The 25,515-nt window shown below is 64.9% G+C and overlaps 3 protein-coding genes across 5 annotated transcripts; 2 read left to right on the top strand and 1 right to left on the bottom strand.

The window, feature by feature from the left end:
• Positions 1-657: 657 nt before the first annotated feature.
• On the top strand, positions 658-7,923 carry GSK3A (glycogen synthase kinase 3 alpha). The gene is made up of 11 exons (XM_038383437.2): positions 658-897; positions 4,152-4,339; positions 4,425-4,508; positions 4,796-4,906; positions 4,994-5,124; positions 5,493-5,599; positions 5,692-5,789; positions 6,067-6,162; positions 6,341-6,527; positions 6,604-6,705; positions 7,040-7,923. Exons 1-11 carry the CDS (start codon positions 687-689, stop codon positions 7,099-7,101), a joined length of 1,377 nt encoding a protein of 458 aa, XP_038239365.1. The 5' UTR covers positions 658-686; the 3' UTR covers positions 7,102-7,923.
• Positions 7,924-9,675: 1,752 nt separating this feature from the next.
• LOC119847733 (zinc finger protein 574-like) lies at positions 9,676-14,952 on the bottom strand. Of its 2 annotated transcripts, none has more exons than XM_038382752.2 (2): positions 14,768-14,952; positions 9,676-12,161 (listed from the first exon to the last, which is right to left on the bottom strand). In XM_038382752.2, exon 2 carries the CDS (start codon positions 12,156-12,158, stop codon positions 9,723-9,725), a length of 2,436 nt encoding a protein of 811 aa, XP_038238680.1. In that variant the 5' UTR covers positions 12,159-12,161; positions 14,768-14,952; the 3' UTR covers positions 9,676-9,722. The 2 variants fall into 2 exon arrangements, with proteins under 2 accessions (XP_038238680.1, XP_038238679.1); XM_038382751.2 differs by lacking the exon at positions 14,768-14,952 and adding an exon at positions 13,890-14,758.
• A 73-nt stretch (positions 14,953-15,025) lies between these two features.
• On the top strand, positions 15,026-24,822 carry DEDD2 (death effector domain containing 2). 2 transcript variants are annotated; one of them, XM_038382756.2, is made up of 6 exons: positions 15,026-15,221; positions 16,775-17,409; positions 17,582-17,692; positions 18,162-18,293; positions 23,121-23,539; positions 24,115-24,822. In XM_038382756.2, exons 2-5 carry the CDS (start codon positions 16,941-16,943, stop codon positions 23,486-23,488), a joined length of 1,080 nt encoding a protein of 359 aa, XP_038238684.1. In that variant the 5' UTR covers positions 15,026-15,221; positions 16,775-16,940; the 3' UTR covers positions 23,489-23,539; positions 24,115-24,822. The 2 variants fall into 2 exon arrangements, with proteins under 2 accessions (XP_038238684.1, XP_043358085.1); XM_043502150.1 differs by having other exon boundaries at positions 15,187-15,221; positions 16,730-17,409.
• Positions 24,823-25,515: the final 693 nt, after the last annotated feature.

Genomic DNA, 25,515 nt, shown 5'->3' with positions numbered 1-25,515 from the left:
GCATGATGGGAGCTGGGTAACCCCCAGTTCTCCTGGGGGGGCAGGGCTTGAACCCCTTGCTGAGGGAGGGGCAGGGGGATCCAGACCTGGAAGCAGGGTGGGGGGCAGGCTCCAGTCTGTGGGGCCCCGGTTTGTGGGGGCTGGGGGGTGACTTATGAAGCCTTATCCTAATTCCTGTACAGGGGGGCTCGGGTTCTGACTGTATAAAAATAACCAATAAAAGACTCGAAACTTGGTGGCGTTTTGCTCGGCTCTGTAAGGGAACAGTGTGGGGGGGTCGGGGGGGTCAGAGGGCCGGGGGGGGCAGAGACTGGCTGCTCTGAGTTTCGGGCCCTGCAGTCGCAGCCCCTGGCTGGGCGGGGGCGCGGGGGGGGAAAGCTCTTGAATCCCTCGTGTCTGGGGCCCGGGGGGGGGCGCTGCAGCCCTGGGCCGGCTGTTAAGGAAACTACATTTCCCGGCGGCCCTCGGGGCAGGGCGGGGCCGGGGCCCGGACTCGGTTTCCCGGCGGCCCCCGGGTCGGGGGCGGGGCCCGGACTCGGTTTCCCGGCGGCCCTCGCGGCAGGGCGGGGGCGGGGCCCGGACTCGGTTTCCCGGCGGCCCCCGCGGCAGGGCGGGGGCGGGGCTGGCGCCGCGCAGGCGCACTCTGGCTAGCCTCGCCGGGCCCCCCCCCCCCGTCCGGCCTCGCCATGAGCAGCGGCAGCGCCGGCCCCTCCCGGCCCCGGACCAGCTCCTTCGTCGACGCCGCCGCGGGCGGGGTCCCCCCCGGACCCGGAGCCCCCGCCCCGCCCGGGCCGCCCCTTGGCGCCGCGCCGGGTGGCAAGGCGGGGGCGGCGGGGCCCGGGCCGGGGGGGGGCGGCGGCGGCGTCGGGCCCTTCCCGCCGGGCCTGAAACTCGGCCGTGAGTGGGGGGGGCAGGGGGCTGGGGTAAGAAGGGAGGGGGGACTGAAGGGGGCAGGGGGGTAAGATGGGGGCAGGGTGCTGGGGTAAGACGGGAGGGGGGACTGAAGGGGGTAAGATGGGGGAAGGGGGCTGGGGTAAGACGGGAGGGGGGACTGAAGGGGGTAAGATGGGGGCAGGGGGCTGGGGTAAGACGGGAGGGGGGACTGAAGGGGGTAAGATGGGGGGCAGGGGGCTGGGGTAAGACGGGAGGGGGGGACTGAAGGGGGTAAGATGGGGGCAGGGGGCTGGGGTAAGACGGGAGGGGGGACTGAAGGGGGTAAGATGGGGGAAGGGGGCTGGGGTAAGACGGGAGGGGGGACTGAAGGGGGTAAGATGGGGGGCAGGGGGCTGGGGTAAGACGGGAGGGGGGACTGAAGGGGGTAAGATGGGGGCAGGGGGCTGGGGTAAGACGGGAGGGGGGGACTGAAGGGGGTAAGATGGGGGAAGGGGGCTGGGGTAAGACGGGAGGGGGGACTGAAGGGGGTAAGATGGGGGCAGGGGGCTGGGGTAAGACGGGAGGGGGGACTGAAGGGGGTAAGATGGGGGCAGGGGGCTGGGGTAAGACGGGAGGGGGGACTGAAGGGGGCAGGGGGGTAAGATGGGGGCAGGGGGCTGGGGTAAGACGGGAGGGGGGACTGAAGGGGGTAAGATGGGGGGAAGGGGGCTGGGGTAAGACGGGAGGGGGGACTGAAGGGGGTAAGATGGGGGGCAGGGGGCTGGGGTAAGACGGGAGGGGGGACTGAAGGGGTAAGATGGGGGGCAGGGGGCTGGGGTAAGACGGGAGGGGGGACTGAAGGGGGTAAGATGGGGGGCAGGGGGCTGGGGTAAGACGGGAGGGGGGACTGAAGGGGGTAAGATGGGGGGCAGGGGGCTGGGGTAAGACGGGAGGGGGGACTGAAGGGGGTAAGATGGGGGGCAGGGGGCTGGGGTAAGACGGGAGGGGGGGACTGAAGGGAGCAGGGGGGTAAGATGGGGGGCAGGGGGCTGGGGTAAGACGGGAGGGGGGACTGAAGGGGGCAGGGGGGTAAGATGGGGGGCAGGGGGCTGGGGTAAGACGGGAGGGGGGACTGAAGGGGGCAGGGGGGTAAGATGGGGGCAGGGGGCTGGGGTAAGAAGGGAGGGGGGACTGAAGGGGGCAGGGCGTAAGATGGGGGCAGGGGGCTGGGGTAAGACGGGAGGGGGGACTGAAGGGGGCAGGGGGGTAAGATGGGGGCAGGGGGCTGGGGTAAGACGGGAGGGGGGACTGAAGGGGGCAGGGGGGTAAGATGGGGGCAGGGGGCTGGGGTAAGACGGGAGGGGGGACTGAAGGGGGCAGGGGGTAAGATGGGGGGCAGGGGGCTGGGGTAAGACGGGAGGGGGGACTGAAGGGGGCAGGGGGGTAAGATGGGGGGCAGGGGGCTGGGGTAAGACGGGAGGGGGGACTGAAGGGGGCAGGGCGTAAGATGGGGGCAGGGGGCTGGGGTAAGACGGGAGGGGGGACTGAAGGGGGCAGGGCGTAAGATGGGGGCAGGGGGCTGGGGTAAGACGGGAGGGGGGACTGAAGGGGGCAGGGCGTAAGATGGGGGCAGGGGGCTGGGGTAAGACGGGAGGGGGGACTGAAGGGGGCAGGGGGGTAAGATGGGGGCAGGGGGCTGGGGTAAGACGGGAGGGGGGACTGAAGGGGGCAGGGGGGTAAGATGGGGGCAGGGGGCTGGGGTAACACGGGAGGGGGGTAAGATGGGGGGCTGAAGGGCTAGCTCGGGCTCTGGGGTGAGAGTGGGGCAGGACTGGGGAGTTGGGGGAGGGCCCGTGTTTGAGGTGGTTCAGAATTGGGGGTGGGGAGCTGGCGGGTCTGTGCGGAGGAGCAGGGCCGAGGGGGGATCCGTGGGGGATGGGTTTAGGGGCAGGGAGGGGGCCTAGGAGAAGAAGGCTGAGATAGGGAGGAGGACCCATGGGGTGGCAGAGGAGCAGGTGTCTGTGGGGAGGGGTGGTGGGGGAAGGAGCGTCTGAATGGGGTACTGTTAGCGGGAGCTATGGGAGGAGGGGGCAGGAAGGTTGGGGTGGGCCCAGGAGGCTGCAGATGGTCCGAAGGGGGTTCACAGGCTGTTCAGAGAGTGGGGGGCATTTCTGAGCGGGACAGGGAGCGAGGCTGAGTTGTAGAGAGGGCTGAGGTGCTAGAAGTGGGTGGGGGCAGGAGAAAGGGGAGTGGGGGAATCCATGGGGGGAGAGAGGTGCTAGAAGGGAGCGGGGGGCAGGAGAAAGGGGAGTGGGGGAATCTATGGGGGGGGCACGTTCCTGGATGTATGTGAGGGAAGAACTATTGTGGGTCCCCAAGTGCATCACTTCACTGAGGGTGTTGGGAGCCAATGGGGCCTATGATGGAGCTGGTCATGTGAAGGGGGGGCTCTGGAGGCTGGGGAGAAGCTAATTGGAGGTTAGGGTCAGGCTCTAGGGTCCCGGTTGGGGGGCTGTCATCAGATTTGGGGATTGAGTGTTGGGGTTCAGGGCCTTGGCTGAGCCCACTACCTGATATCACATCTCTGTGCTGGGGGGGAAGCTGCTGAATGGGGGGGCTACCTGGGGTGGGGATTGGGGGTTCTCATGGCAGGATTTCTCTGGCTGCTGGGCTTCCTCTCCATGGGAATTGCGGGGTGGGGCCCTGAAGTATTAGGTGTGGGGGAGAAGATGCCTGGGGTGATGCTGGGGGGCTGCCTAGTCAGTGTTGGGGAGGCTGTTGGGGCAGGAGAAGTGGGGGGGTGCAGGGGTGTCTGGAGTGTTCTGAGGGAGGGCATTTGGGGTCAGTGTCTTTAGTGGGGGGAAGGGAGATGTGGGTGTTTGGTGCTGGGGGGGCGGTAACGGGCAGAGGTGGGGCTGTGTGGTATGAGTCAGTGGGGAGGGGCCAGTGGCAGAGGTGCTGGGGGGTTGGGGGTGTGGGGATTCTGGCTCTCTCTAACCTGGAAACGGGGAAGGAGGGACCATGAGGGGAGTCTGGCTGTGTTTCTAACCCCCCATCCCCAGGGCCCAGAAGGAAGGGAGGGGCAGGGGCAGTGGCAGTGTTGGGGAGGCTTTGGGGGTCCCTGGTGTGTTTCAAGCCCCCCTGTCCCCAGGGGCCAGTGGAAAGGGCGGGTTGGGGGGTCCCTGCCGGTGCCTCTAAGCCCCCCCGTTCCTGAGGCCAGTGGAAAGGGCAGGGTTGGGGGGTCCCTGGCTGTGTCTCTAATCCCCCCGCATCCCCAGGGGACAGCGGGAAGGTGAGCACGGTGGTGGCCACGCCTGGCCAGGGCCCGGAGCGCCCCCAGGAGGTTTCCTACTCGGATATCAAAGTCATCGGGAATGGCTCCTTCGGCGTGGTCTATCAGGCCCGCCTGGCTGACTGCGGGGAGCTGGTGGCCATCAAGAAAGTGCTGCAGGACAAGCGCTTCAAGGTGAGTATGGGGGGAGCGTGAGCCGGGGGGGGGTCCCCCATCCTTGCCAGGCTCCCTCACTCACCCTGTCTGTGTCCCCCCCCAGAACCGGGAGCTGCAGATCATGCGCAAGCTGGATCACTGCAACATCGTGCGCCTGCGCTACTACTTCTACTCCAGCGGGGAGAAGGTCAGGAGGCAATGGGGGGGGGGCAAGGGGGGTGAGGACTGGTCCATACAGCTGGTGGGAGGGGGGAGGTTGGGGGGGATCCTGGGGAGTGGGGTGCATCCTGGGTTCCCTCGCACCTTCCCTGTGTGAAGAGTCTATGGGGCTGTGGGGTGTGTCCTGGGTCCCCTCACCACCAGTGGAGAGGGTCCATGAGACTTTGGGGGGGTCCTCTCTGCCTTCCCCCCCGTGGGGAGGGTCCATGGGGCCACAGGGGGTCCCGGGTCCCCTCTCACCCAGCCCCGTTGCAGAAGGACGAGGTGTACCTGAACCTGGTGCTGGACTTTGTGCCCGAGACGGTGTACCGCGTGGCACGCCACTTCACCAAGGCCAAGCAGACCATCCCCGTCATCTATGTCAAGGTGAGCCGGGGGGACCAGCTGTGCAGATGTGGGGGGCTGTGGCAGGAGCCCCCGGGCTGGCTGTGACCATCTTCCCCCTCCTGCCAGGTGTACATGTACCAGCTCTTCCGCAGCCTGGCCTACATCCATTCCCAGGGTGTCTGTCACCGCGACATCAAACCCCAGAATCTTCTGGTGGACCCCGACACAGCTGTGCTCAAGCTGTGCGACTTCGGCAGGTGGGAGCTGGGGCCCCCTTGTGCGAGAGCCGTGCAGAGGGAGCGCCCCCTTGTGCGAGAGCTGTGCAAAGGGGGAAAGGGTGGGCTCGTGGGACAGTCCCTCCTGGAGCAGCCCCGGCCCTCATGTACGGGGAGGGGTGTCCACACGCGGTTCTGGGCACCAGGCGGAGCGCTCGTGCGTTGGGTGCTAGGGCGGCGGGTGAGATGGGTGGCCCCACACACGTACCCTCGTGGGACTGACTGCACAGCACTCACCCTGGGCACGACCGAGGGCCGACACGGGGTCAGAACCGGCCACAGCACACCCGTCTGGGCAAGGGGTCTGGTCCAGCGCGGGGGTCATTCACTATGGGTGGTTCGTCTTGCAGTGCCAAGCAGCTGGTGCAGGGCGAACCCAACGTCTCCTACATCTGCTCTCGCTATTACCGCGCCCCAGAGCTCATCTTCGGGGCCACCGACTACACGTCCAACATAGGTGAGCTCCCACCCCCCTCCGTCACCCCTGCCCCTGTGCACAGCGTGGGGGAGGCACCCCAGGAGTCCTGACCACCCCCTGTCCCTCCCCAGATATCTGGTCAGCGGGCTGCGTGCTGGCTGAGCTGCTGCTGGGTCAGCCCATCTTCCCTGGGGACAGTGGAGTGGACCAGCTGGTGGAAATCATCAAGGTAGGAGATGCGCACCTGTGCTCTAACCCCCCCTCCCAGCCCCCTGCTCTAACCACTGGATCCCACGCCCAGAGTGGGGAGTCCTGGGCTGGACCTCATTGAGGGGGCCTTACCTGGAACATGGGAGCCTTGAAAGGGTTCATCCAAGGGTTTGCTGCAGGCATTGCAGCGGGGAGGATGGCCCCCAGTCTGTGGGGCCAGGAAATGCCCCTTGGGAGGAGCTGGGGACATGGGCTGCCCCCAGGAACTGGCTGTAATGGGTCCACCCATCCCCCAGGTGCTGGGGACGCCAACGCGGGAGCAGATCCGGGAGATGAACCCCAACTACACAGAGTTCAAGTTCCCCCAGATCAAAGCACATCCCTGGCTGAAGGTATTGGAGGAGGGAGGGGGCACTGTCTTGGGGAAGCACACAGCTTCAGGGCATGGCTCAGGAGAAAGGGGTGTGGCTGTGTGCTGGCCCCAGGACAGGCCTGGGGTGGTAGGCTGACCTGGGTGGGGGTGGGGTTTGGTGTGGGGCTGTGCCCGCAGTGACCCCCCTGCCCCCCCAGGTGTTCAAGCCGCGCACTCCGATGGAGGCCGTCTCGCTGTGCAGCCGCCTGCTGGAGTACACGCCCGCCACCCGCCTCTCCCCGCTGGAGGCCTGCACCAACGCCTTCTTCAACGAGCTGCGGGAGCCCAACGCCCGCCTGCCCAACGGGCGCGACCTGCCCCCCCTCTTCAACTTCAGCCCTGTGGGTGAGTGCAGGCGCCAGGGGGAGGGCACGGGGGTGGGGTGCCCAGGCCGTCTGACCCCTCTGCTCTCTCCCCACAGAACTGGCCATCGAGCCCTCGCTCAACCCCTCCCTCATCCCGCCCCACCTACGGGCCCAGACAGGCTTGCTGGGGTGTGCGCTTGGCACCCCTATCACACACGGTGAGTGCTGGGAGCCTGGGGGGCCAGGACTACCCCCCCTCACACACGGTGAGTGCTGGGAGCCTGGGGGGCCAGGACTACCCCCCCCAGCAGTTTTCCCAGTGCATGCTGGGAAAGGGAGAAGCGGTCATCTTCCCCCTATGCTGGGAATGGGGCATCTCTCCTGAAGCATGCTGAGAGGAGCAGGTGGGAACACCTCTTTCCTGCAGCCTGCTAGGGGTGGGTCTGGAGGCTCCCTGCTGCCCTAGGGCATGCTGGGAGCAGGGGGTGGAGCCCATGTGCTGTGGGGCTGGGCAGGTGGCCCTGCCATGCTGACTGTTCCTTTCCCATGCAGGCGCTGATAGGAGCCAGCCAACGCCGGGGGATGGTGTGGGACCCATTGCCAATGCGTCCTGAAGGGCTGGGCTGGGGGGCAGGCCCCCTCCCCATCCCTAGGCTGCCCCATGGACTTGTCTGAACTGTGAACTGGGTGGGGGCGGTGCCCACGGACCACATGGAGCCTGCTTCCCATTGGCTGGGGGGCAGCCAGTCACAGAGGAGACGCTGCCTCTTGCTAACCCACAAGGCCTCAGTGTGGGGGTGGGGGCACTGGTCATGCTGCTTTTACAGCTCCCCCCTTTGAAGTGGCTCTGGCTGCTTTTGGGGCTGGGGGCTGGGGGGTTCAGGCCCCCTGGATTTTAAGTTGCTTTTGGTTTTTAACATCCCACCCCACTGCCCCCCTCCTCTCCTATGCTGCTGTCCTGTATGGGGTGCAGGGCCTGGTCCCCCTCAGAGGGGAGATGGTTGCCCCTTCCCCCTGTCAGCTGGGAACAAGCCTTCCTCTGTGTCCCGTGCCGGGGGTCTCCTGCACCCATTCTGGGGATAGATGGGATCATGCAGTGAGGGGGGAGAGGCTGTGGGCCAGGAGTGGATGGATGTATCCCCATAGGGCCTCCCCCAGGCATTCCCCCCAAAAGCCCCAAGATCAAGGCGCTCTCCTTGGTTTGAAGGGCACAGCTCTGTGGGGGGGGGAGTTTTTTATTTCCCCTCCTGCCTGCCCCCCTGTAAATACCCCTCCCCGTAAACCAGTTTCTTTTACTGATCGCTGTGTACATAGATGATTTTTTTCTTAATCTGAGTGCCCCCCCCCCAAAAACCCTCAACTGTGTGTTAGTTTCTCTCTCAAGTTCTGGCTCTGTACAGGCACCTGGTTCAATAAATTATTGGCATGAAAGGATGCAGGGGAGCGTGGGGCTGCTGGGGTGGGGGGTGTTGTGGCACCTACCGGGGGGATCCCCTAAGCTGCCTCTTGTTTCACCTGGCTGTGATTCTGCCCCCATGGAGGGGTCTGTGGGGGGGGGTCTCTGCCCTGGGGGGCATGCCTGGCTAGCTCATCACCACAGCCTGAGCTGCCCCATGGGTGGTTCTGGTGACAGTCTTCCTCCAGGGGGAGTGGGAGCACTCAGCAGGCCTGCCCCTTTGCTGCAGTTCCTCTGGGCTAGGGCATGGGCACCCCTGGATCCTGGGGGTGCAGAATGAGTGGCCTGCCCCCCCGTTACAATCCGCCTCTAAACTGGGGGGAGTTGTTGAAAGGAAAAGGGGAGAGTGTTAAATGGCTGAGCTGGAGGCTGTGGAGAGCCTGAGGGGGTTGCAGGGGGGGCCAAGGGGAAGTGGCTGACACTGCTGCTGGGGGGAATGATGAGGTGATACTATCTGAGGCTGCGCCTGTCGCTGGGGGGCTGCCTAACTCCAAATGTTCATCTGTTAATGCCCCACGGAACTGCGGCAGCCTCGAGCACAGCTCATGGGTCCCCCTTTCCCAGACCAAACAGCCCACCCCCTGCCCAGGGGGCACAGGGAAATGTGAGCAATTCCCAGGCTGCAGGGACAAGTGTAGGGCCCTGCCAGAGGGCATCACTCAGTCCCGCTGTGCTGCTCCAGCCCCATAGGTGGGGGGGGCACACCCCCCAGCAAGTAACTAGTGAGAGCCTCCAGCACTGGGAGATGGCCCCTTTGCCCAGGGAGCCCTCGGCACCTTGGCCTCATGGGCCACCATGGGCCTCAGGACTCCTGCGTTCTCTCCCCTGCTCTGTCCTGCCTCAGAGCCCTTAAGGGTCAGTCTCCCTGCCTCAGTTTCCCCCCTGATGGAGGTGGTCACCCAGCAGGAGGTGTGGGTGGTGCTCTATGTGCTCTGTAGGGAGAGTGGGGCACCTTCCAGCCAGGTACAAGGCTGGGCCTGCTGCTCCCCCTTCTCCATATGCCAACGGTTGCGGGAAAGGCCCTAACTGTGGGGCCAGCCCACGAAGGGAAGGGGGCCTAGGGCCCAGATTGCTTGGCATATTCTGGTCTCAGAACAGTCCAGGCCAAACAGAGCAAAGGGGCCTGGGACAGCATTCTGCCCCATTTCCAGCTCCTGTTCCCATCCCTTGCCCTGGGGGCAGATGGGAGCTAGTGCCCCCTAGAGGTGACAGGCCCCATGTCCCATTATTCCCTGCCTTCCTGAACCAATCCCCCCAACCCCTTGGTGCACACCAAGTCATAGGGGCCCACACTAGCATCTCCCATTGCCAATCTCGACTGCTGAACACACCCCATTGCCCAGCCCCACAACCTGGCAAGGAAAGGGGCAAGGGACTCCTACTGAGATGCCTTCCCCTGGCTGGTTTGCTAAGCCCAAGCTCCCTTCCAAAGCAAGATAGCCCATGGGGAAGGGCCTAGCCCCTCAGGATAGTCCTACAGCCCGGGGGGAAATAACCTTGGAAGGCTCCAGTTCAAAGCCTCACTAGTCCCACCCCGCCCAGGGCAGGAAGGACAGGTCAGGGGGCTGCCAGCAGCATCCAAGAAGTGCCCTGGGGCGGAGATAGAATGGGAAGGGTAAGAGGACCACTGCCCCCCTACCCAGACAGCAACCCAGGGGCATGCAGCGACCGACCGCCCGCCCCCCCCCCCCTCCGTGCCAGGATGAGACGCAGTGGGGGGGCTGGGCAGGCGAATGGGCAAAACCAGAACTTTTATTTACAGGGGGTTGCGCTGTGCCCCTATACGAAGGCATTGACCTGCAGATTGTCCACCTGGAGGCTGCCCTCCAGGGCAGCCTGGTAGATTTCGATGGTCTCCACCAGGGGCAGCGGTTCCGCCGTCTCAATGATGGCGATGGTTTCCCCAAACTCAGTGCACATGATGGTCTGGGTGGGCTGGGCGGTGGGCGGGGCTGGGGTGGTGGCAGCCCCGTGGGTCTTGCGGTGGCTGCGCAGGTTGGAGAGGGTCTTGAAGGCCTTGGGGCAGTGCGGGCAGCGGTGTGGGCGCTCGCCGGTGTGGATGCGCCGGTGCTCGGCCAGGTGCATGGACTGGATGAAGGCCTTGCCGCACTCTGGGCACTGGTAGGGGCGCTCGCCAGTGTGCAGCCGCCGGTGCTCCCGCAGGTGGGTGGCCTGCCGGAAGGCCTTGCCGCACTCCGGGCAGGGGAAGGGGCGCTCGCCCGTGTGCGTGCGCTGATGCAGCTGCAGCCCCGAGGCTGCCACGAAGGTCTTGGAGCAGAGCGGGCACTTGTGGGGGCGCACGCCCGTGTGGCGCTGCTGGTGCCGACTCAGCCCGCTTGGGTTGGTGAAGCCCTTGCCGCAGAGGTTGCAGGTGAAGGGGCGCTGGCCGGAGTGCACCAGCTGGTGCAGCGCCAGCTTGGCCAGGGAACCCAGGCACTTGCCACAGGACGGGCACGGGTACAGCTTCTTGTGGGCACAGTGGTGCTCCTCCAGCTTGGCCAGGCGGACAAAGAGGGCACCGCAGTCTGGGCAGCGGTGGGGCTCGCGCCCGGCATGGGCCAGCCGGTGCAGCTCCAGCAGCCGCTTGCGGGCGAAGGATTTGTCGCACTCAGGGCACTGGAAGGGCAGCTGGCCTGTGTGGCTGACGCGGTGCAGGGCCAGCTTGTGGGCCCGTGAGAAGGTGGCGCCGCAGTCCTGGCAGGGGAAGGGGCCGGCGCCCGAGTGAAGCAGCCGGTGCTGCTGCAGGTTGGAGGACTGGGTGAAGCGCTTCTGGCAGACGTCGCACTGGTAGGGGCGCTCGCCGGTGTGGGTCAGGTGGTGGCGCATCAGGTTGGCCTGGGAGGCGAAGGTCTTGCCGCACTCGGTGCACTGGAAGGGGCGCTCCCCGGTGTGCGTGCGCAGGTGGTTCCGGACGTGCACCAGCTTCTTGAAGGTCTTGCCGCAGGTGGGGCACTTGTGCTTGCGCTCCAGCACGTGCACCACCCGCTTGTGCCGCACCATGCGGATGTGGCTGGAAAACTCCTTGCCGCACTGTGGGCACAGGAAGCCGCCGGCAGCAGGGGGTGCCGGCAAGCCGTTCAGCGCCCCAGCAGCGGGCAGCTGCGCCAGCTCCTCCTCAGGTGGCTGGGCCGGCTCCGGGGCAGGGGCACGGGCCGGCGGGGCCCCGCTCTTGCCCGCGTGGGTGCGGCGGTGGTAGAGGAACTTGGTCATGTTGCTGAAGGTCTTGCCGCAGGCACAGCGGTGCAGGGGGTTGGCTGTGTGGCTTTTGCGGTGCACCACCAGCGTCATCTCGGTGCCGAAGCCCAGACCGCAGTCCACGCACAGGTACAGGGCCTCGCCCTTGTGGATGCGCGTGTGCTGCTCCAGCGAGGCCGCCTTCTTGAAGACTTTGCTGCAGTTGGGGCACTCGTGTGTGCCGTCCACGTGCACGCGCTGGTGAGCGAGCAGCCGGTTGGCTGTGGTGAAACCACGCTGGCACTCGCCGCACAGGAACTCCTCTGAGGCGTGCTCCCGGCGGTGGCGCCGCAGCTCCTCCGCCATGCCGAACTCCTGCTTGCACTCGCCGCAGCGCCAGGCCCGTGGAGGGGCCAGCGTTGGCATCTGCTGTGAGGGGCTGGGTGAGCTGGGGACCTCGGGTTTGAGCCCCTCGGGCACAGCCGGCTCCCCGCTCTCCTTCTCAGTCTCGGTGAAGTGCTCACCCTGGTGCTCCAGCAGCTCCTCAGGTGTCTGGAAGAGGCCGGCGCACTCTGAGCATTCGTAGGGGTGCATGGTCGGCTGGGGGGCCGGCGAGGGAGGGGGCAGCGGCGGCGGGGGGGTGGCCATAGGCTCCTGGGCCTTGTGGCTCTGGCGATGGGCCAGCCACAGGTCAGGCGCGGCAAAGAGCTCCTTGCACTCGCTGCACTGGTAGTGAATCTGGCTGGCAGAGGTGGGGGGCGGCGGGCGGGCAGGCACCTGGCGGGGGTGCAGGCTCTGGTGGGCCAGCAGCTCGTCAGGCGAGAGCAGGACACGCCCGCACTCCAGGCACTGGTAGTGGTTCTCCTGCAGGGGCCCCACGTCGAGGGCCACAGCGGGGGCGGCGCCGGGGGGCTGGCAGGGCTCCCCCAGGTGGCTCTGCTGGTGGATCAGCACCTCCTCCAGCGTGTTGTAGAGCAGGCCGCACTCGGAGCACATGTACTGGTGCTGGAAGAAGAGGGAGGGGGGCAGCTCCTCTGCCATGGCCTGTGAGGAGGAGACCCTGGTGAGCGGGAGGGCAGGGCCCAGCTGCGGGGTCAGTTCTGGGGGGAGGGGAGGGCCGAGATGTCTGCGGGGGGGGTTCTGGCACGGGGCAGGGCCCAGCTGCCGGGCGGGGGGTAGGAGCAGGGCCTGGCTGCGGGGGGGGAGGCCCAGCTGCCGGGGGAGGGATAAGGGCAGGGCCCAGCTGTAGGGGGGGAGGGGAGAAGTCCCGGGGGGGGGGGGATGGGCAGGGCCCAGCTGCCGGGGGGGGGGGGAGAGAAGTCCCGGGGGGGGATGGGGCAGGGCCCAGCTGCCGGGGGGGGGAAGGAGTCCCGGGGGGGGGGATGGGGCAGGGCCCAGCTGCCAGGGGGGGAAGGAGTCCCGGGGGGGGGATGGGGCAGGGCCCAGCTGCCGGGGGGGGGAAGGAGTCCCGGGGGGGGGGGATGGGGCAGGGCCCAGCTGCCGGGGGGGGGAAGGAGTCCCAGGGGGGGGGATGGGGCAGGACCCAGCTGCCGGGGGGGGGAAGGAGTCCCGGGGGGGGATGGGGCAGGACCCAGCTGCCGGGGGGGGGGAAGGAGTCCCGGGGGGGGATGGGGCAGGGCCCAGCTGCCGGGGGGGGGGGGAAGGAGTCCCGGGGGGGGATGGGGCAGGGCCCAGCTGCCGGGGGGGGGGGAAGGAGTCCCGGGGGGGGATGGGGCAGGCCCCAGCTGCCGGGGGGGGGGGAAGGAGTCCCGGGGGGGGATGGGGCAGGGCCCAGCTGCTGGGGGGGGGGGGAGAGGAGTCCGGGGGGGGGATGGGGCAGGGCCCAGCTGCCGGGGGGGGAAGGAGTCCCCGGGGGGGGGGATGGGGCAGGGCCCAGCTGCGGGGGGGGGGGAAGGAGTCCCGGGGGGGGATGGGGCAGGGCCCAGCTGCGGGGGGGGGGAGAGGAGTCCGGGGGGGATGGGGCAGGGCCCAGCTGCTGGGGGGGGGGGGGAGAGGAGTCCGGGGGGGGGATGGGGCAGGGCCCAGCTGCCGGGGGGGGAAGGAGTCCCGGGGGGGGGATGGGGCAGGGCCCAGCTGCCGGGGGGGGAAGGAGTCCCGGGGGGGGGATGGGGCAGGACCCAGCTGCCGGGGGGGGAAGGAGTCCCGGGGGGGGGGATGGGGCAGGACCCAGCTGCCGGGGGGGGGAAGGAGTCCCGGGGGGGGGGGATGGGGCAGGACCCAGCTGCCGGGGGGGAAGGAGTCCCGGGGGGGGGGATGGGGCAGGACCCAGCTGCCGGGGGGGGAAGGAGTCCCGGGGGGGATGGGGCAGGACCCAGCTGCCGGGGGGGGGGGAGAGGAGTCCGGGGGGGATGGGGCAGGGCCCAGCTGCCGGGGGGGGGGGGGAGAGGAGTCCGGGGGGGGATGGGGCAGGGCCCAGCTGCCGGGGGGGGAAGGAGTCCCGGGGGGGGATGGGGCAGGACCCAGCTGCCGGGGGGGGGGGGAGAGGAGTCCGGGGGGGGATGGGGCAGGGCCCAGCTGCCGGGGGGGGGGGAGAGGAGTCCGGGGGGGGATGGGGCAGGGCCCAGCTGCCGGGGGGGGAAGGAGTCCCGGGGGGGGGGATGGGGCAGGGCCCAGCTGCCGGGGGGGGGGAGAAGAGTCCGGGGGGGGATGGGGCAGGGCCCAGCTGCCGGGGGGGGGGGGGAGAGGAGTCCGGGGGGGGATGGGGCAGGGCCCAGCTGCCGGGGGGGGATGGGGCAGGGCCCAGCCACTCACCTCGGCCCGGCCGCCGCCGCCGCCGCCGCCTCCTCTTGCTCCGTCTCCTCCAGGCCGGACCCCGCCGCCCAGCGCCCCCTGATTGGGCCCCGCCGAGCAGACGCCCGCGACCAATCAACGGCGTCGATACTGAGGGGGTGGGGCGGGTCCGAGCTGGAGCGAGGCTGCGCGGCGGGAGGGGGCGTGGCCACACGGAAGCCCCTCCCAGGACGCCGCGACGGCGGGCGGGGCCTAACGGGGCGGGGCTACCTAGAAGCCCCGCCCCGGACGGGATTTTATGGAGGGGGAGCGTGTATTAGAGACCTCCCGACAGAGTGACCCCCCCAGCCTGTCACCCGCCGCGTGACACACACATATGACAGCCCACGTGTGACACACACCGGAACACCCCCAGTGACACCCTGCGTGTGACACACCACAACACCTAACACACAGCACAGGTATGCAACAGACGCGCATGTTAACACATGCTGCCATGAGAGACGTACCGCAGCGGACGCACACCCAGAGCACATAGCGAGACACACACAGCATCGCACACGGCACACAGCGAGAGGCGCACACAAACACAAAACACAACCCCAGGCAACATGCAGTGACAGAGATGCACACAAAAACACACACACTTCTCCCGGCCCTGCCTGTGGGGGGGGCGTCTCTTCCCCTCCTCCCGCCCTGCGTGTGTGTGTGTGTGGGGGGGGGCCTCTTCCCCGCCCTGCGCGGGACCAATTTACACGCTTTGGCCTGTTACGTCAATAGCGGAACCGCCCTGCCCCCGCGGCCGCCCCTTTACACCAGTAGCGCGGCCCGGCCTCCGTCAAGCCGCAAAGCCCCATTATAAGCCAGCAGCGCAGCTGCCACTCAGCCTCCCCTCTTACGTTAGTAGCGTAGCGGCCTCACTCCCTGGACCGGCCTCTTCCCAACACGCATGCTCGAGGCGTGACGCCAGGAGCGGAGCGAGTCAGTCCAGTCCCGCCCCCACACGTGGGTCACGAGGACACAGGCCGAACAGCCGCGTGCCGGGCGCAGTGAGGTTGGAACGTGGGGAGCGGAGGAGAGAGTGTGTTAGTGGGAAAGCGCACGCGCACGGAGCTGTTATTTGCGCGGAGGGGGCGGTTCGCGCATGCGCCATGGGTGGGTTCGAGAGCGGCGCGTGCGCCCAGTGCTCCGGGCGGCTTCGACGCATGCGCTGGGGGCGGGGATAGGGCGGCAGCGGTTGGAGGGACGCATGCGCAAGGTGGGGCCGCGGGTGGCCGTTGATGGGAGACGCGTGCGCAGAGGGATCGAAGGTGCCAGAAGGAGCCAAGCCGCGGCTGGGGCGGCGAGACCTGGGTGAGGTGGGGGGCTTCAGACTGGGAAGGGCCGGGCGAGGCCGTGGCAGGCTGGGGCGGGGCGGGGTTGGGTGAGGCGGGGGGGGTACAGGCTGGGGGGGCTGTGGCAGGTTGGGGGCTGGGCGAGGCGGGGGGGGCTGTGGCAGGTGGGGGCTGGGCGAGGCGGGGGGGGGCTGTGGCAGGGGGGTACAGGCAGGCGGGGGGAGCTGTGGTGGGCTGGGTGAGGCGGGGGGGTACAGGCAGGCTGGGGGGGCTGTGGCAGGTTGGGGGCTGGGCGAGGCGGGGGCAGGGGGGTACAGGCAGGCGGGGCGGGGCGGGGGCAGGGGGGTACAGGCAGGCGGGGGGGGCGGGGCGAGGCGGGGGGGCTGTGGCAGGCGGGGGCAGGGGGGTACAGGCAGGCGGGGGGGCTGTGGCAGGCGGGGGCTGGGGGGTACAGGCAGGTTGTGGGGGCTGTGGCAGGTTGGGGGCAGGGGGGTACAGGCAGGCTGGGGGGCTGTGACAGGCTGGGGGCTGGGAGAGGCGGGGGGACTGTGGCAGGGGGGGCTGTGGCAGGCGGGGGCTGGGGGATACAGGCAGGTTGTGGGGGCTGTGGCAGGCTGGGGGCAGGCAGGAGCTGGGGGGTACAGGCAGGCGGGGGGGCTCGGTGAGGCGGGGGGGCTGGGGCAGGGGGGTACAGGCAGGCGGGGGGGCTGTGGTGGGCTGGGTGAGGCGGGGGGGTACAGGCAGGCTGGAGGGGCTGTGGCAGGCAGGGGCTGGGGGGTACAGGGAGGCGGGGGGGGTACAGGCAGGGGGGCAGGGCGAGGCTGTGGCCACACTTGCCGGGGGGAGACAGGCAAAGGGCGGGGGGGAGACAGGCAAAGGGCGGGGGGCGGTGTTGTTTTTCTTGTTTGTCTGGTTGCTGCCACCTTGTGGCGCCTTTGCTCTCGGACTTCTCTGTGGGGAGCCATCATCCCACTCAGCCATGAAACAGCCATTTACGGCACCCAAGCTCTGCAAGGGGAGTGGCGCTTAGAGCGGGGGTCGGACTCCTGGGGTCTGTCTCCAGCTCTGGGAAGGGAGTGGGGGCTGGTGGTTAGAGTTGGGGGCTGGGAGCTGGGCCTCTGGCTTCTATCCCTGGCTCGGGGAGAGGAGTGGGGACTAATGGGAGAGAGCAGGGCTTCTGGGCTCTAAAGTCTGTGAGAGAATTGCAGCCCAACGCTTAGCATAGGACTAGGGAGGGAACCCAGGTGTCCTGATTCCCTGTTCTGGGCACTATGTTGTCACTCCTGGCTCTGTTCTGAAGAGCTACGTGTGACTTTGGGGGGAGGAATAGCTCAGTGGTTTGAGCATTGGCCTGCTAAATCTGGGGTTGTGAGTTCAATCCTTGAGGGGGCCATTTAGGGATCTGGGGCAAAAATTGGGGATTGGGCCTGCTTTCAGCAGGGGGTTGGACTAGATGACCTTCTGGGGTCCCTTCCTCCCCAATATACTGTGATTTCCTGGCTTTTCCTTTCCCCAACGCTGCACCAGGTGCTCTCCTGCTCCAGCTTACAGTCCTGCTGTGTCCTTTTGCAGACGCTGTTCAGACTCGAGTCCCCAGAGAGACCTTGTGTTGTAGGATTCTCCATTGAGCCCTAACACGTGTCAGACCCCAAGTCTTCTCCCATTCACCTGCCCCAAAGCGCTTCCCATCCACTGCCCTACCCAAAGCCAGAGCTGATCTGCAGACCTGTGACCTGGGATGGCTGAGATGAAGCGGCCGGTCATTTCTCACCCCTGGGAGGAGGAGGAGTGCTTGGAGTACTATGGCATGGTATCCTTGCACCACATGTTCGAGGTGATCGGCTCCCAGCTGACGGAGAATGATGTGGCCGTGCTCTCTTTCCTCCTTGATGAGACCCAGCCCTGGACCCACCCGCTGGACCCCAGGCTGTGGGCTGTGGTGGAGGAGGACAGAGCAGAGACTCCCTCTCCTCTTCTGGAGAGCTGGCAAAGGAGGAGCAGGCGCCGGCAAGCTCCAGTGGAGGCAACCGGGAGCCTAGAGGTGGTGGGCGAGCGGCACCAGCCCAGGAACGGGGTGGAGCTGCTGCTGGAGCTGGAGAGGAGAGGGAGATGTGATGAGACCAATTTCCTGCAGCTACTGCAGCTCCTGCGATTGCTGACCAGGCATGACCTGTTGCCCTATGTCACCCTGAAGAGGCAGCGTACAGGTACCAAGGCTTGGGAGGAGAAGGGGGCTGGGTTTGTGGGGGTGGAGAGCTCTGAGATATGCCTGCTCTGAGCCAGATTTGGGACAATGAGGCATACAGGGGGATGGTTTCCATCCTCTGAATCCCGCTGTGGTGCTGTCCCAGGGGAACTCACCTCTCTTCTCCCCCTTAGTGTCCCCTGAGCGATACACCTACGGCCCGTCTGTGACAGCTTCTGACCGGCAGATGGACAGTTGTCTCGGCTCAGCCTCTGCAGAGACCCAGCCTGATCAGTGGGAGACGGGTACGGTGGCCGGCTATGCTGGGGTTGGGGGGGATGTATAGCCCTCTGCCAGCACCAACCCCTTACCCTTTTGCGTAGCTTGGAACATGACCGCAGGCCATTGGCCTCTTTTCAGGCCTATCTCATCCGAGGAAGCCTCTATTCCCTGGGGAGTAAGCATGGATCTCAGCCCTGATGTGTAGTGGTGGAGAATTCTGCTCCTTCCCCTGGCTTGTAAATGGAGCAGTACCTGCCCCCTGGATGTGTGGGGAGCTGAGGGCAAGGGCTGCGTGGGAGGTGGGTCCTAAATCCCTCTCCTCTCCCAGTGCCAGGGGTAGAAAGCAGGAGTCCTGGCTCCCAATGCCATTGATCTAGCCACAAGACACCATTTCCCTTGTGGATCTCTGCTCCGAGCCCTTGCCCTGTTCTCTTGCCCTGCTCTGAGCCCTTACCTCTGTCCTGTTACCCATACCTTCCTTCTCTTCTCCAGGCTCCAACTCCAGCAAGAGGAAGCGGGTGAGCAGAGGCAGGGCACGGGCCAGTGCCCTCGGCAGGCGGCGTGGGGCCAAGACAGTCCCTGCCCTCAAGCAGGAGCCCCCATCCCCCACCAAAGTGACCTGTGGTAGGTGTCTGGCTGGCGCACGCCCAGGGTTCCCCCACCTTTGGACCAGGCCATGGAAAGGCTCTGGTTCCTAGTGGGGGATAGATTGGAGCCTCTTACTCTTCCCCCAGCTGGGGTGGGGCAAGGACACTGGTCTGAGTCTCTAACCAAAGTGCAGGCCCCTTCCGTGTCAATGACTTCGAGGGGGCACTGCGCAAGTCCAGTGGGGTGCCTCACCCCAGCCTTGTGGGGGAGCAGGGAGCCCTGGCCCACTCCTGTGAGCCTGTGGGTCCCGTCCCCATGGCCGTCCCGCTCTGTTTCTTCTCTCATGGCTCTAACTGTCGAGTGGCTACACCTTGCGAGAGGGCGGGAGGAAACGCCCAAGATGTGCCGGCCCTCGCGTGTTGGGTGCTGGCCTGGAAGGGGCCTGACTTCCACCCTGTGTTATATGCTGGTCTAGGTGCTAAGCCCAGGGCCAGTGCAGACTAGGAAGAAGAAGCAGAGGATTTAACGGAGGCAAATAACTGAGTGAAAGCTGGTTCGGCTGCAAGAAATTCTAATCCCAAACCAGATTGATTCCAGCTCCGTGTCTGTACAGCCCCTAGCGCGGGAGGGCCTGGTGTGGGACTGAGGTGCTTGGGTGCTATTGCAGAGCAGAGTTGAGATTATTGATGCTTATTCCTTTCAATCCTGCCCACGGCAACCTAGCTCTTGGGACTGTGCTTTGTCCCCTCTTGGGGTGCCATGGGGTTCGGCTCTGCCCTCCATCTGCCTCATCAGGAACTTGTTCCTCAGACGCTGCCTTTAGACTAGCAAAGGCCAGCAAGGCTGGCTCCTGCAGTGGGTGGTTGTGCAAAGTGCCAGTCCCAGGTGCTGCCAAATTCCTGGGTTCTAGGCCTGGCTCAGCCACTGCCCTACTGGGGGATTTTAGGCAAGTCATGCTGCCTTTCTGTGGTTGTTTCCATGTCTGTAATCTAGAGATAACGATCCTGACCAATTGGTAAAGTGCTTTGAGTTCTATCAATGGAAAGCCCTGTCGGAGCCAGGACTTAGCAGTGTTCAGCTCTGAGTCCACAGACTTGTGACTAGAAGGTTGGGGCCTGATAGTCAAACATGAGTTTTCTGAGCACTTTCTGCTTAGGGGGGCCCCCCTCTAGCAGGTTCTGCGGGGGCAATATGGAAGCTGTTTGGTGTCAGGCATGCCCTGAGGGCAGACTAGGTAGTGGAATGATCACGGCTGACCTTAAATTCTAGGAATCTAGCCTGGCTCATGGCCATTCCCAAATACTCACCTAGCTCTTAGACCCCAGATGCTGCCCTTCATGGGGGTAGCCAGCTCAATTCCACGATGGTGGCCTGGATTTCTATCTCCGAGACCAGCATATAACCCATGCGCCCTGCTCAGCCAGCCGGGTGCCGAGCACCAGCACCACCACCACTCTGTGTCCTGTTGTCTGTGTCAGTGCGATGCGAATGACCGGAAAAGCAAACTGCACAAAAACGCTCTCTTCCCGTTTGACCAATTTGCAGGCCATGGGTTCTAACGAAGAAGGTTCAAAAATAATTCAATGAGTGTCAATACTGCAACTTCACGGTGCAGCTAAGCCATCCGGCGGGTAGGTGCACGGATCGGACCGTAAGCTCCCTTCCACACTAGATTGTTGCCTGTCTGTTTGATAATGTTACCTTGCTTCTTGGGGGCACAAATCCCAGGACCGCTGGCGAGGTCCAGACGGCAGCTCTGCATTCGTAACTTTCCTGAGCCACAGGAAGGAGGCTGTGTCCTCCCCTCTGTCTGTCTTCCAGGCTAGGGCCTGGTGACCGCTCTGATTTTCCTTGGGATCACGATTTTTTGTTGCTGCTGCTGCTACTTGATTTCTGCCAATTCTCTCTCAATCCACCGTTTAAATTCCAGGTTACTAAGCAAAAGTTGATGATAAAGAGACCCTGTGTCTCTAATGCAAGCTACTCAGAACTGTCTCGCAAAGGTAACTGACTCCAGCGCACCCAATCTCTCCTGCAGTTGTCGGTGAAACCCATCATGTTTTGAATGTGTGCTTTAAACCCCCACTGCAGGGCTCTGACAGAGGGCTCCCCCCACATGCATGCTGATCCAGAGAGACCTCAGCAGTGCTGAGCCCACCTCCCCTTTGGGACAGCTCCTGTGTCCCTGCCAAGAGGGTCTGGCCGCTCCAGAAGGGCACGGCGGGGAGTCTGTGCCACAGACCCCTAGCAGGGCTGATGGGAGCGGCTGCTGCATGCCAGCTCGCATGCTGGGGTGCCAGTGAGAACGGGGGATGGACCGAGTAGCCCCCAATCCCCAGCATGCTGGATTCCTGCCCGACTCCATCCAGGAGCGGGCAGCCGGTCGTTCATGTCTCAGTGGTCCCCAACCTGTGCTGCTGGTCACTGCTGGAGCCATAGAACAGGCTTGGAACCTGACACCTTCCTGCCAGCTGCCAGGCTGATACGCCCCCAGCCACTCCTTAGCGCAGCCTGGTTAACAGCCCACCCCTGCTGTGTCACTAGCTACCCCACACTCCTGCCAAGCAAGGGTGAGCCTCCAACTGCTCCCCCGATTCGCCAGGGGGCGCCTCTCAACCCCCCAGCCTGGTGTCCATCCAGCAGTCAGTAGCCAGCCCCCACACAGCTGAGGTTCTTTGCCGTAGTGATGCCCAGAATGATGTCTTGCTGTTCCCCTGCGCTAAAAACTTCGAACCCTGTTTCTCTCGGTCCACAGTTGAGATCAACCTCCTGGAAAAGCATAAGTATCGGCCCAGGCAAGCGGGCCGAGTACCAGGCTCTGGTAAAAACCCAAACTCACTTCAGAGCATAGCCCCCGCGGAGCCCCTGTGCCAGGGCAGTTCCTGGCCCCAGCAGCTCTGCCTGTTAGCCAGGCTGGGAGGGACAGGACCCACAGATGCTGGTGGGGCCCAGGTCCGTGTATGTAATGGGCTCTGCACAGACCTGGCAGCAGAGGTTGCCAGTGCCCGTCCTGGCGAGGGACTAGCTCACCCACCCGAGGTGTAGGGACTCCGGGCTGGTAGTGCCAAAGTCCCAGTCGGCTGGTCACTCCTGCTAGTGAGCTCTGCTCACCCTGACCCTCACATGATAGCATGTGGGGAGCCATCAGAGCAGCAGCCCCCACTCCGCGGTGCTTGGTGGTTTACAGCTTTGAGCTGCTTGCTTTGAGCTACCCATGGCTTTCCCCAGCTGCTGGCAACAGCTTGTCCCCTCTGTGGGGCTGGGCAAGCCTTGTCCACGTCCTGGTCCTTGGGAGGGGGCAGCAGTCCCAAATGTCTGTAACCTCAGCAGTTGCTCAGGGCTTCATCTCTTCCAGCCACAGGTGGGCAGGCTTGATCCCTGGGGGAGGAGGTGACCCCAGTTCTGTCCTGCTAGCCCTTCCAAGGAGGGAGCAGGATCCCAGTGTGTTAACATCACCCAGGACAGCTGCCCCCTGCTGTTTCTGGATTCAGGGATCCCTTGAGCCAAGCCTCCAGGCACAGCAGCTATTGCTGTGTCCCAGCTGTGTGTGGTGTCAGTAAAACGGAAGGAAGCTGTCAGCTGCTCAGCGTGTCGCTGGCATCTGGAGGAGCAGGTTCGGGCGGGAGATCTGAGCAGGAGGCTTAGGGGTTGGGATTGCTGGCAGGGCACCCTGTGACACCACCCCCAATCTGGATTGCCTGACTCGCGATTGCTCTGAACCCTGGAGAGACAGGGACTCCGATCACAGCTTGTGCTGGCATCCCAGACCGCAGCCCTAACGGGTGAGAAGGGCTCTGGGCAAGGGTACCAAGCCCAATCACGTGGCCAAAATGGGCATCCTGTCTTGGCACACCTCTGCCAGCCCCATGCTGTTGGAGCTCATCGCCACCACCTTGCCCCTCTGGCAGCCTGCCTTGGGCAGGACTCTAGCACTGCCCCCTCGCTGGAAGGTGGGGGGTGTCTCGCAGTGTCAACAGAGCGGTGTGGTTGGGGGGGGCATGGGCTCTGGGCAGGGTTGGCTTGGCAGTGGAGGCCGGGGCTGTGACTGCACTCTGAGTTAATGCTTCTACAGGTGAGGACCACAAGACAGAGCCATTAAAGCAGACGGCCTTGTAGAGCGTATGTAACACCCACCTGCCTTTCGGGTTCTTTATGTGACCGTATCTTGCTCTAGACATTGTTTATTTTCCCTTTGTCCCCCGCCCCGTTCGGTTTTGGCCTTACTGGTGGCTGATCCAAAACTACACCCCACCTCTTCCCGGCTGCATGGCAACAGCCAAACCCTGCCAAATCTGGGGGAAGGGAGGCTGGAAAAGCAGATCATCCAACCAGCTGAGTGAGGCTAGGGCAGGAAGGGCCAGCTGAGGAGATCATCAGTCACTCTCAGCCCCCCAGCAATGTGGCACTGATCTCTCACAGCAGGCACGGTCCCAGGATGGGCTGCATCTTCGCGATGGGGGGAATTTAAGGAGAGAGCAGGGCTGGGGCAGAGCTGCCCTGGTGGATGAGTGGGGAGGCAAACTGGCTGGGAACTGGGGCAGGGGAAGGCTGGGCTATGTGGGCCCACAGAGCTGCTCCAGAGGGTCTTGGCTAGCTGGGGCTGGTGGGTCTGAGCTGTCAGGGGTACGAGGTGGACGTTTGACAAGGTTTGGCTGTAGCCCTGTGTCGAGAGGATGCTCTAGGGAGGGAATCCGGAGCCCTTGGTGGGCCGGCCCCTAGGCCTGTTCAGAGCTGCCCTCCCCCCAGTGTCACACTGCATGAGCGCGCGGTCTCTGTGTGTTGCTGGCCTGTGCCCTGTGGCTCTAACGTCCCGTGTCTCTCCTTCCTTCCCCTCCCCTCTCTCTCTGTCCCTCTTCCCCCCAGACATCCGGCTGCGGGTGCGTGCCGAGTTCTGCCAGCACGAGCCTGTCCTGCGGCAGAACGTGCTGTCCAACAAGCAGCACCGGCTGGAGCGCCAGTTCGACATCTTCGGCCAGTCCAACACCATCCTCAAGTCGCGCGATCTGGGCTCCATCATCTGCGACATCAAGTTCTCGGAGCTCTCCTACCTGGACGCCTTCTGGAGTGACTACATGAACGGCTCTCTGCTGGAGGCCCTCAAGGGCGTCTTCCTCACCGAGTCCCTCAAGGACGCCGTGGGGCAGGAGGCCATCCGGCTGTTGGTCAACGTGGACGAGGATGACTACGAGGAGGGGCGCCGTCTGCTGCTGGAGAGCCTCGGCCCCCAGTGACAGCCCCTGTGGGGCGGGGGCACAGCCTGGCCTCCGGGGAATTCAGTCTGGGTATGTAGCTCTCCCTGCCCCTGCTGGGTGTTAGCTGGCCTCTTCCACCTCGGGTAGCCGCGCGCGCACACACCAGCCCCATCTGACCCTGGGTCCCAGCACCCTGCGTGCTAGCCAACATCACTCCTGTTCCCTGCCCACCACGCATACACACTCCCTCTCCTCCCTGCATGCTAGCCACCATCACCCACAGTCCCTTCCCCCCCATGCTAGCCACCACTCCCCCCCAGTCTCCTCCCCTCCCCCCCACACCCAGTGCCCCCCATACTAGCCACCATCACCAGCGCCCTGTGTGCCACCATCACTCCCAGTTACCCCCGTCATATCGTCCCTCCCACACTAGCCACCATCACCCGGCGTGCTAGCCGTGGCCTTTTTGTGTGCTAGCCACTCTTACCCTGGCTGCTTCTGGGTGCTAGCAGAGGAATCTGCCCAAGGTGGGGTAGGGAGGCATATGGTGAGTGGGGGGGTCGCTCTGCTGTTGCCCTGAGCCCTCCCCCCTGTGATGCTGGGCCATGGCAGTGCCTGCCCTGCACCTGGCACTTACTCTCCTCTCCTCTCCTCTCCTCTCCCAGGTCTCGGTCTGTAGTTTTTTCTGAGCCACTGGAGCTCATCCACTTGGGCCACAGAGACTCCTGAGAACAGCCTGACCCCGTCTGTGTGCTGCCACGGGGCAAACCTCTGCCAGCCTACAGGCCTCCAACTGTGTCAGCTGCCAGCCGGCCCCGGAAGCCCTCAGCCGAGCACTGGACTCAGTGATGCCCCTCCTGTATTGGTGAAGACGCAGGACAGGCAACTGCAGGGCATGGGGCCAGCCCCCTTGCCGGCTCGCCGTGGCTTGTGTCCCCGGGCAGGGGCACAGCTGACAAGGAGACTTGACCTGTAATTATTTTTAGGACGCAAAGCTCGTTTTCCTCCCGCTGCTGTTTTGGCTGTCTGCCCCGAAGGCTGGGGAGACTCGGAGAGGTTGTAAAGTGGGAACCTTTGAGTCAGTTTTCTTAGGGACGTTTTCCTGTTCTCTGGCTATTTGTACATAATATAAATATATCGGGGGGGTGGGGGGGCAAACAGGGCTCAGGAAGCAGCTGCAGGAATTTGCCCTCTGAGCCCCAAGGGTAGGGGGGTGTCAGCTGGTGGAATTATTTAAAAAAGATGGTATTTTTTTAATCAAAAGATGAAAAAAAACCAAACAAAACAGCCCAACCTGATCTTTTTCGACAAATGGTTTTGCAGCGTCTTGTATCGGGATGGAAAAATCAATAAAACAAAGAATTTGTAGAGGAGACTCTCCTTGAACTGAAAGTGCCTATTCCTTCTCCGCCAGCCTGGGGAAGAACCCCAGAGTCCCTCCCCGCGCAGGGGTAGAACCCAGGAGTCCTGACTCCCAGCCCCCCTCTCCTCATGCTGGAGTAGAACCCAGGAGTCCAGCTGTAGTAACGTGTCGGCTCTTCCCTGAGTGGGAAGTCGGGTGATGCTGAGTCGCCTTGAAGGAGACTGCCCTGAGCCGCCCTTTCCCATGTCCAGTGCAGGCCTTTGGAAAAGGGTGCCAGACGACATGGTCCTGTCAGCCCAGCTGCTGGTGCCCTGGTTCTCCCACAGGGTGGGGCGTGTCCTGGCCACTGGGCTAATCACCCCCCCCCCACTCTTCCTCTCACCTCTTCAGGCTGCAGCCCCTGTGCGGCTGAAAGCTGGGGTGTCTGGGGTATCCACAGCTCCCAAGCCAGGATCCAAGGATCTGCCCAGAGGGAACTGCCATAATTTGATTTCCTAGGCATGTCTCAGTTTCCCTATGAACTTTGCATTGCTACCCCAGGGCGCAGAAGGGTTCCAAAGCCGCTCTTGTTGCGGAGCCGGAGACAGAGCAGCCACCCGGGGCCAGACCAAGGGGCCAGCTTCGCCCAGGGTCCCAGCAGCTGGCGCCAGGTGCTTCAGAGGGAATGAACAGGACTTGAGGGATCCATGCCCAGCGCCTGGCA

The sequence above is a fragment of the Dermochelys coriacea genome, chromosome 24, assembly GCF_009764565.3.
Source record: "Dermochelys coriacea isolate rDerCor1 chromosome 24, rDerCor1.pri.v4, whole genome shotgun sequence".
Taxonomy (NCBI): domain Eukaryota; kingdom Metazoa; phylum Chordata; order Testudines; family Dermochelyidae; genus Dermochelys; species Dermochelys coriacea.
Note: the sequence above shows the minus strand (reverse complement) of the source record. Positions and strands in the feature narration are given on the sequence as shown.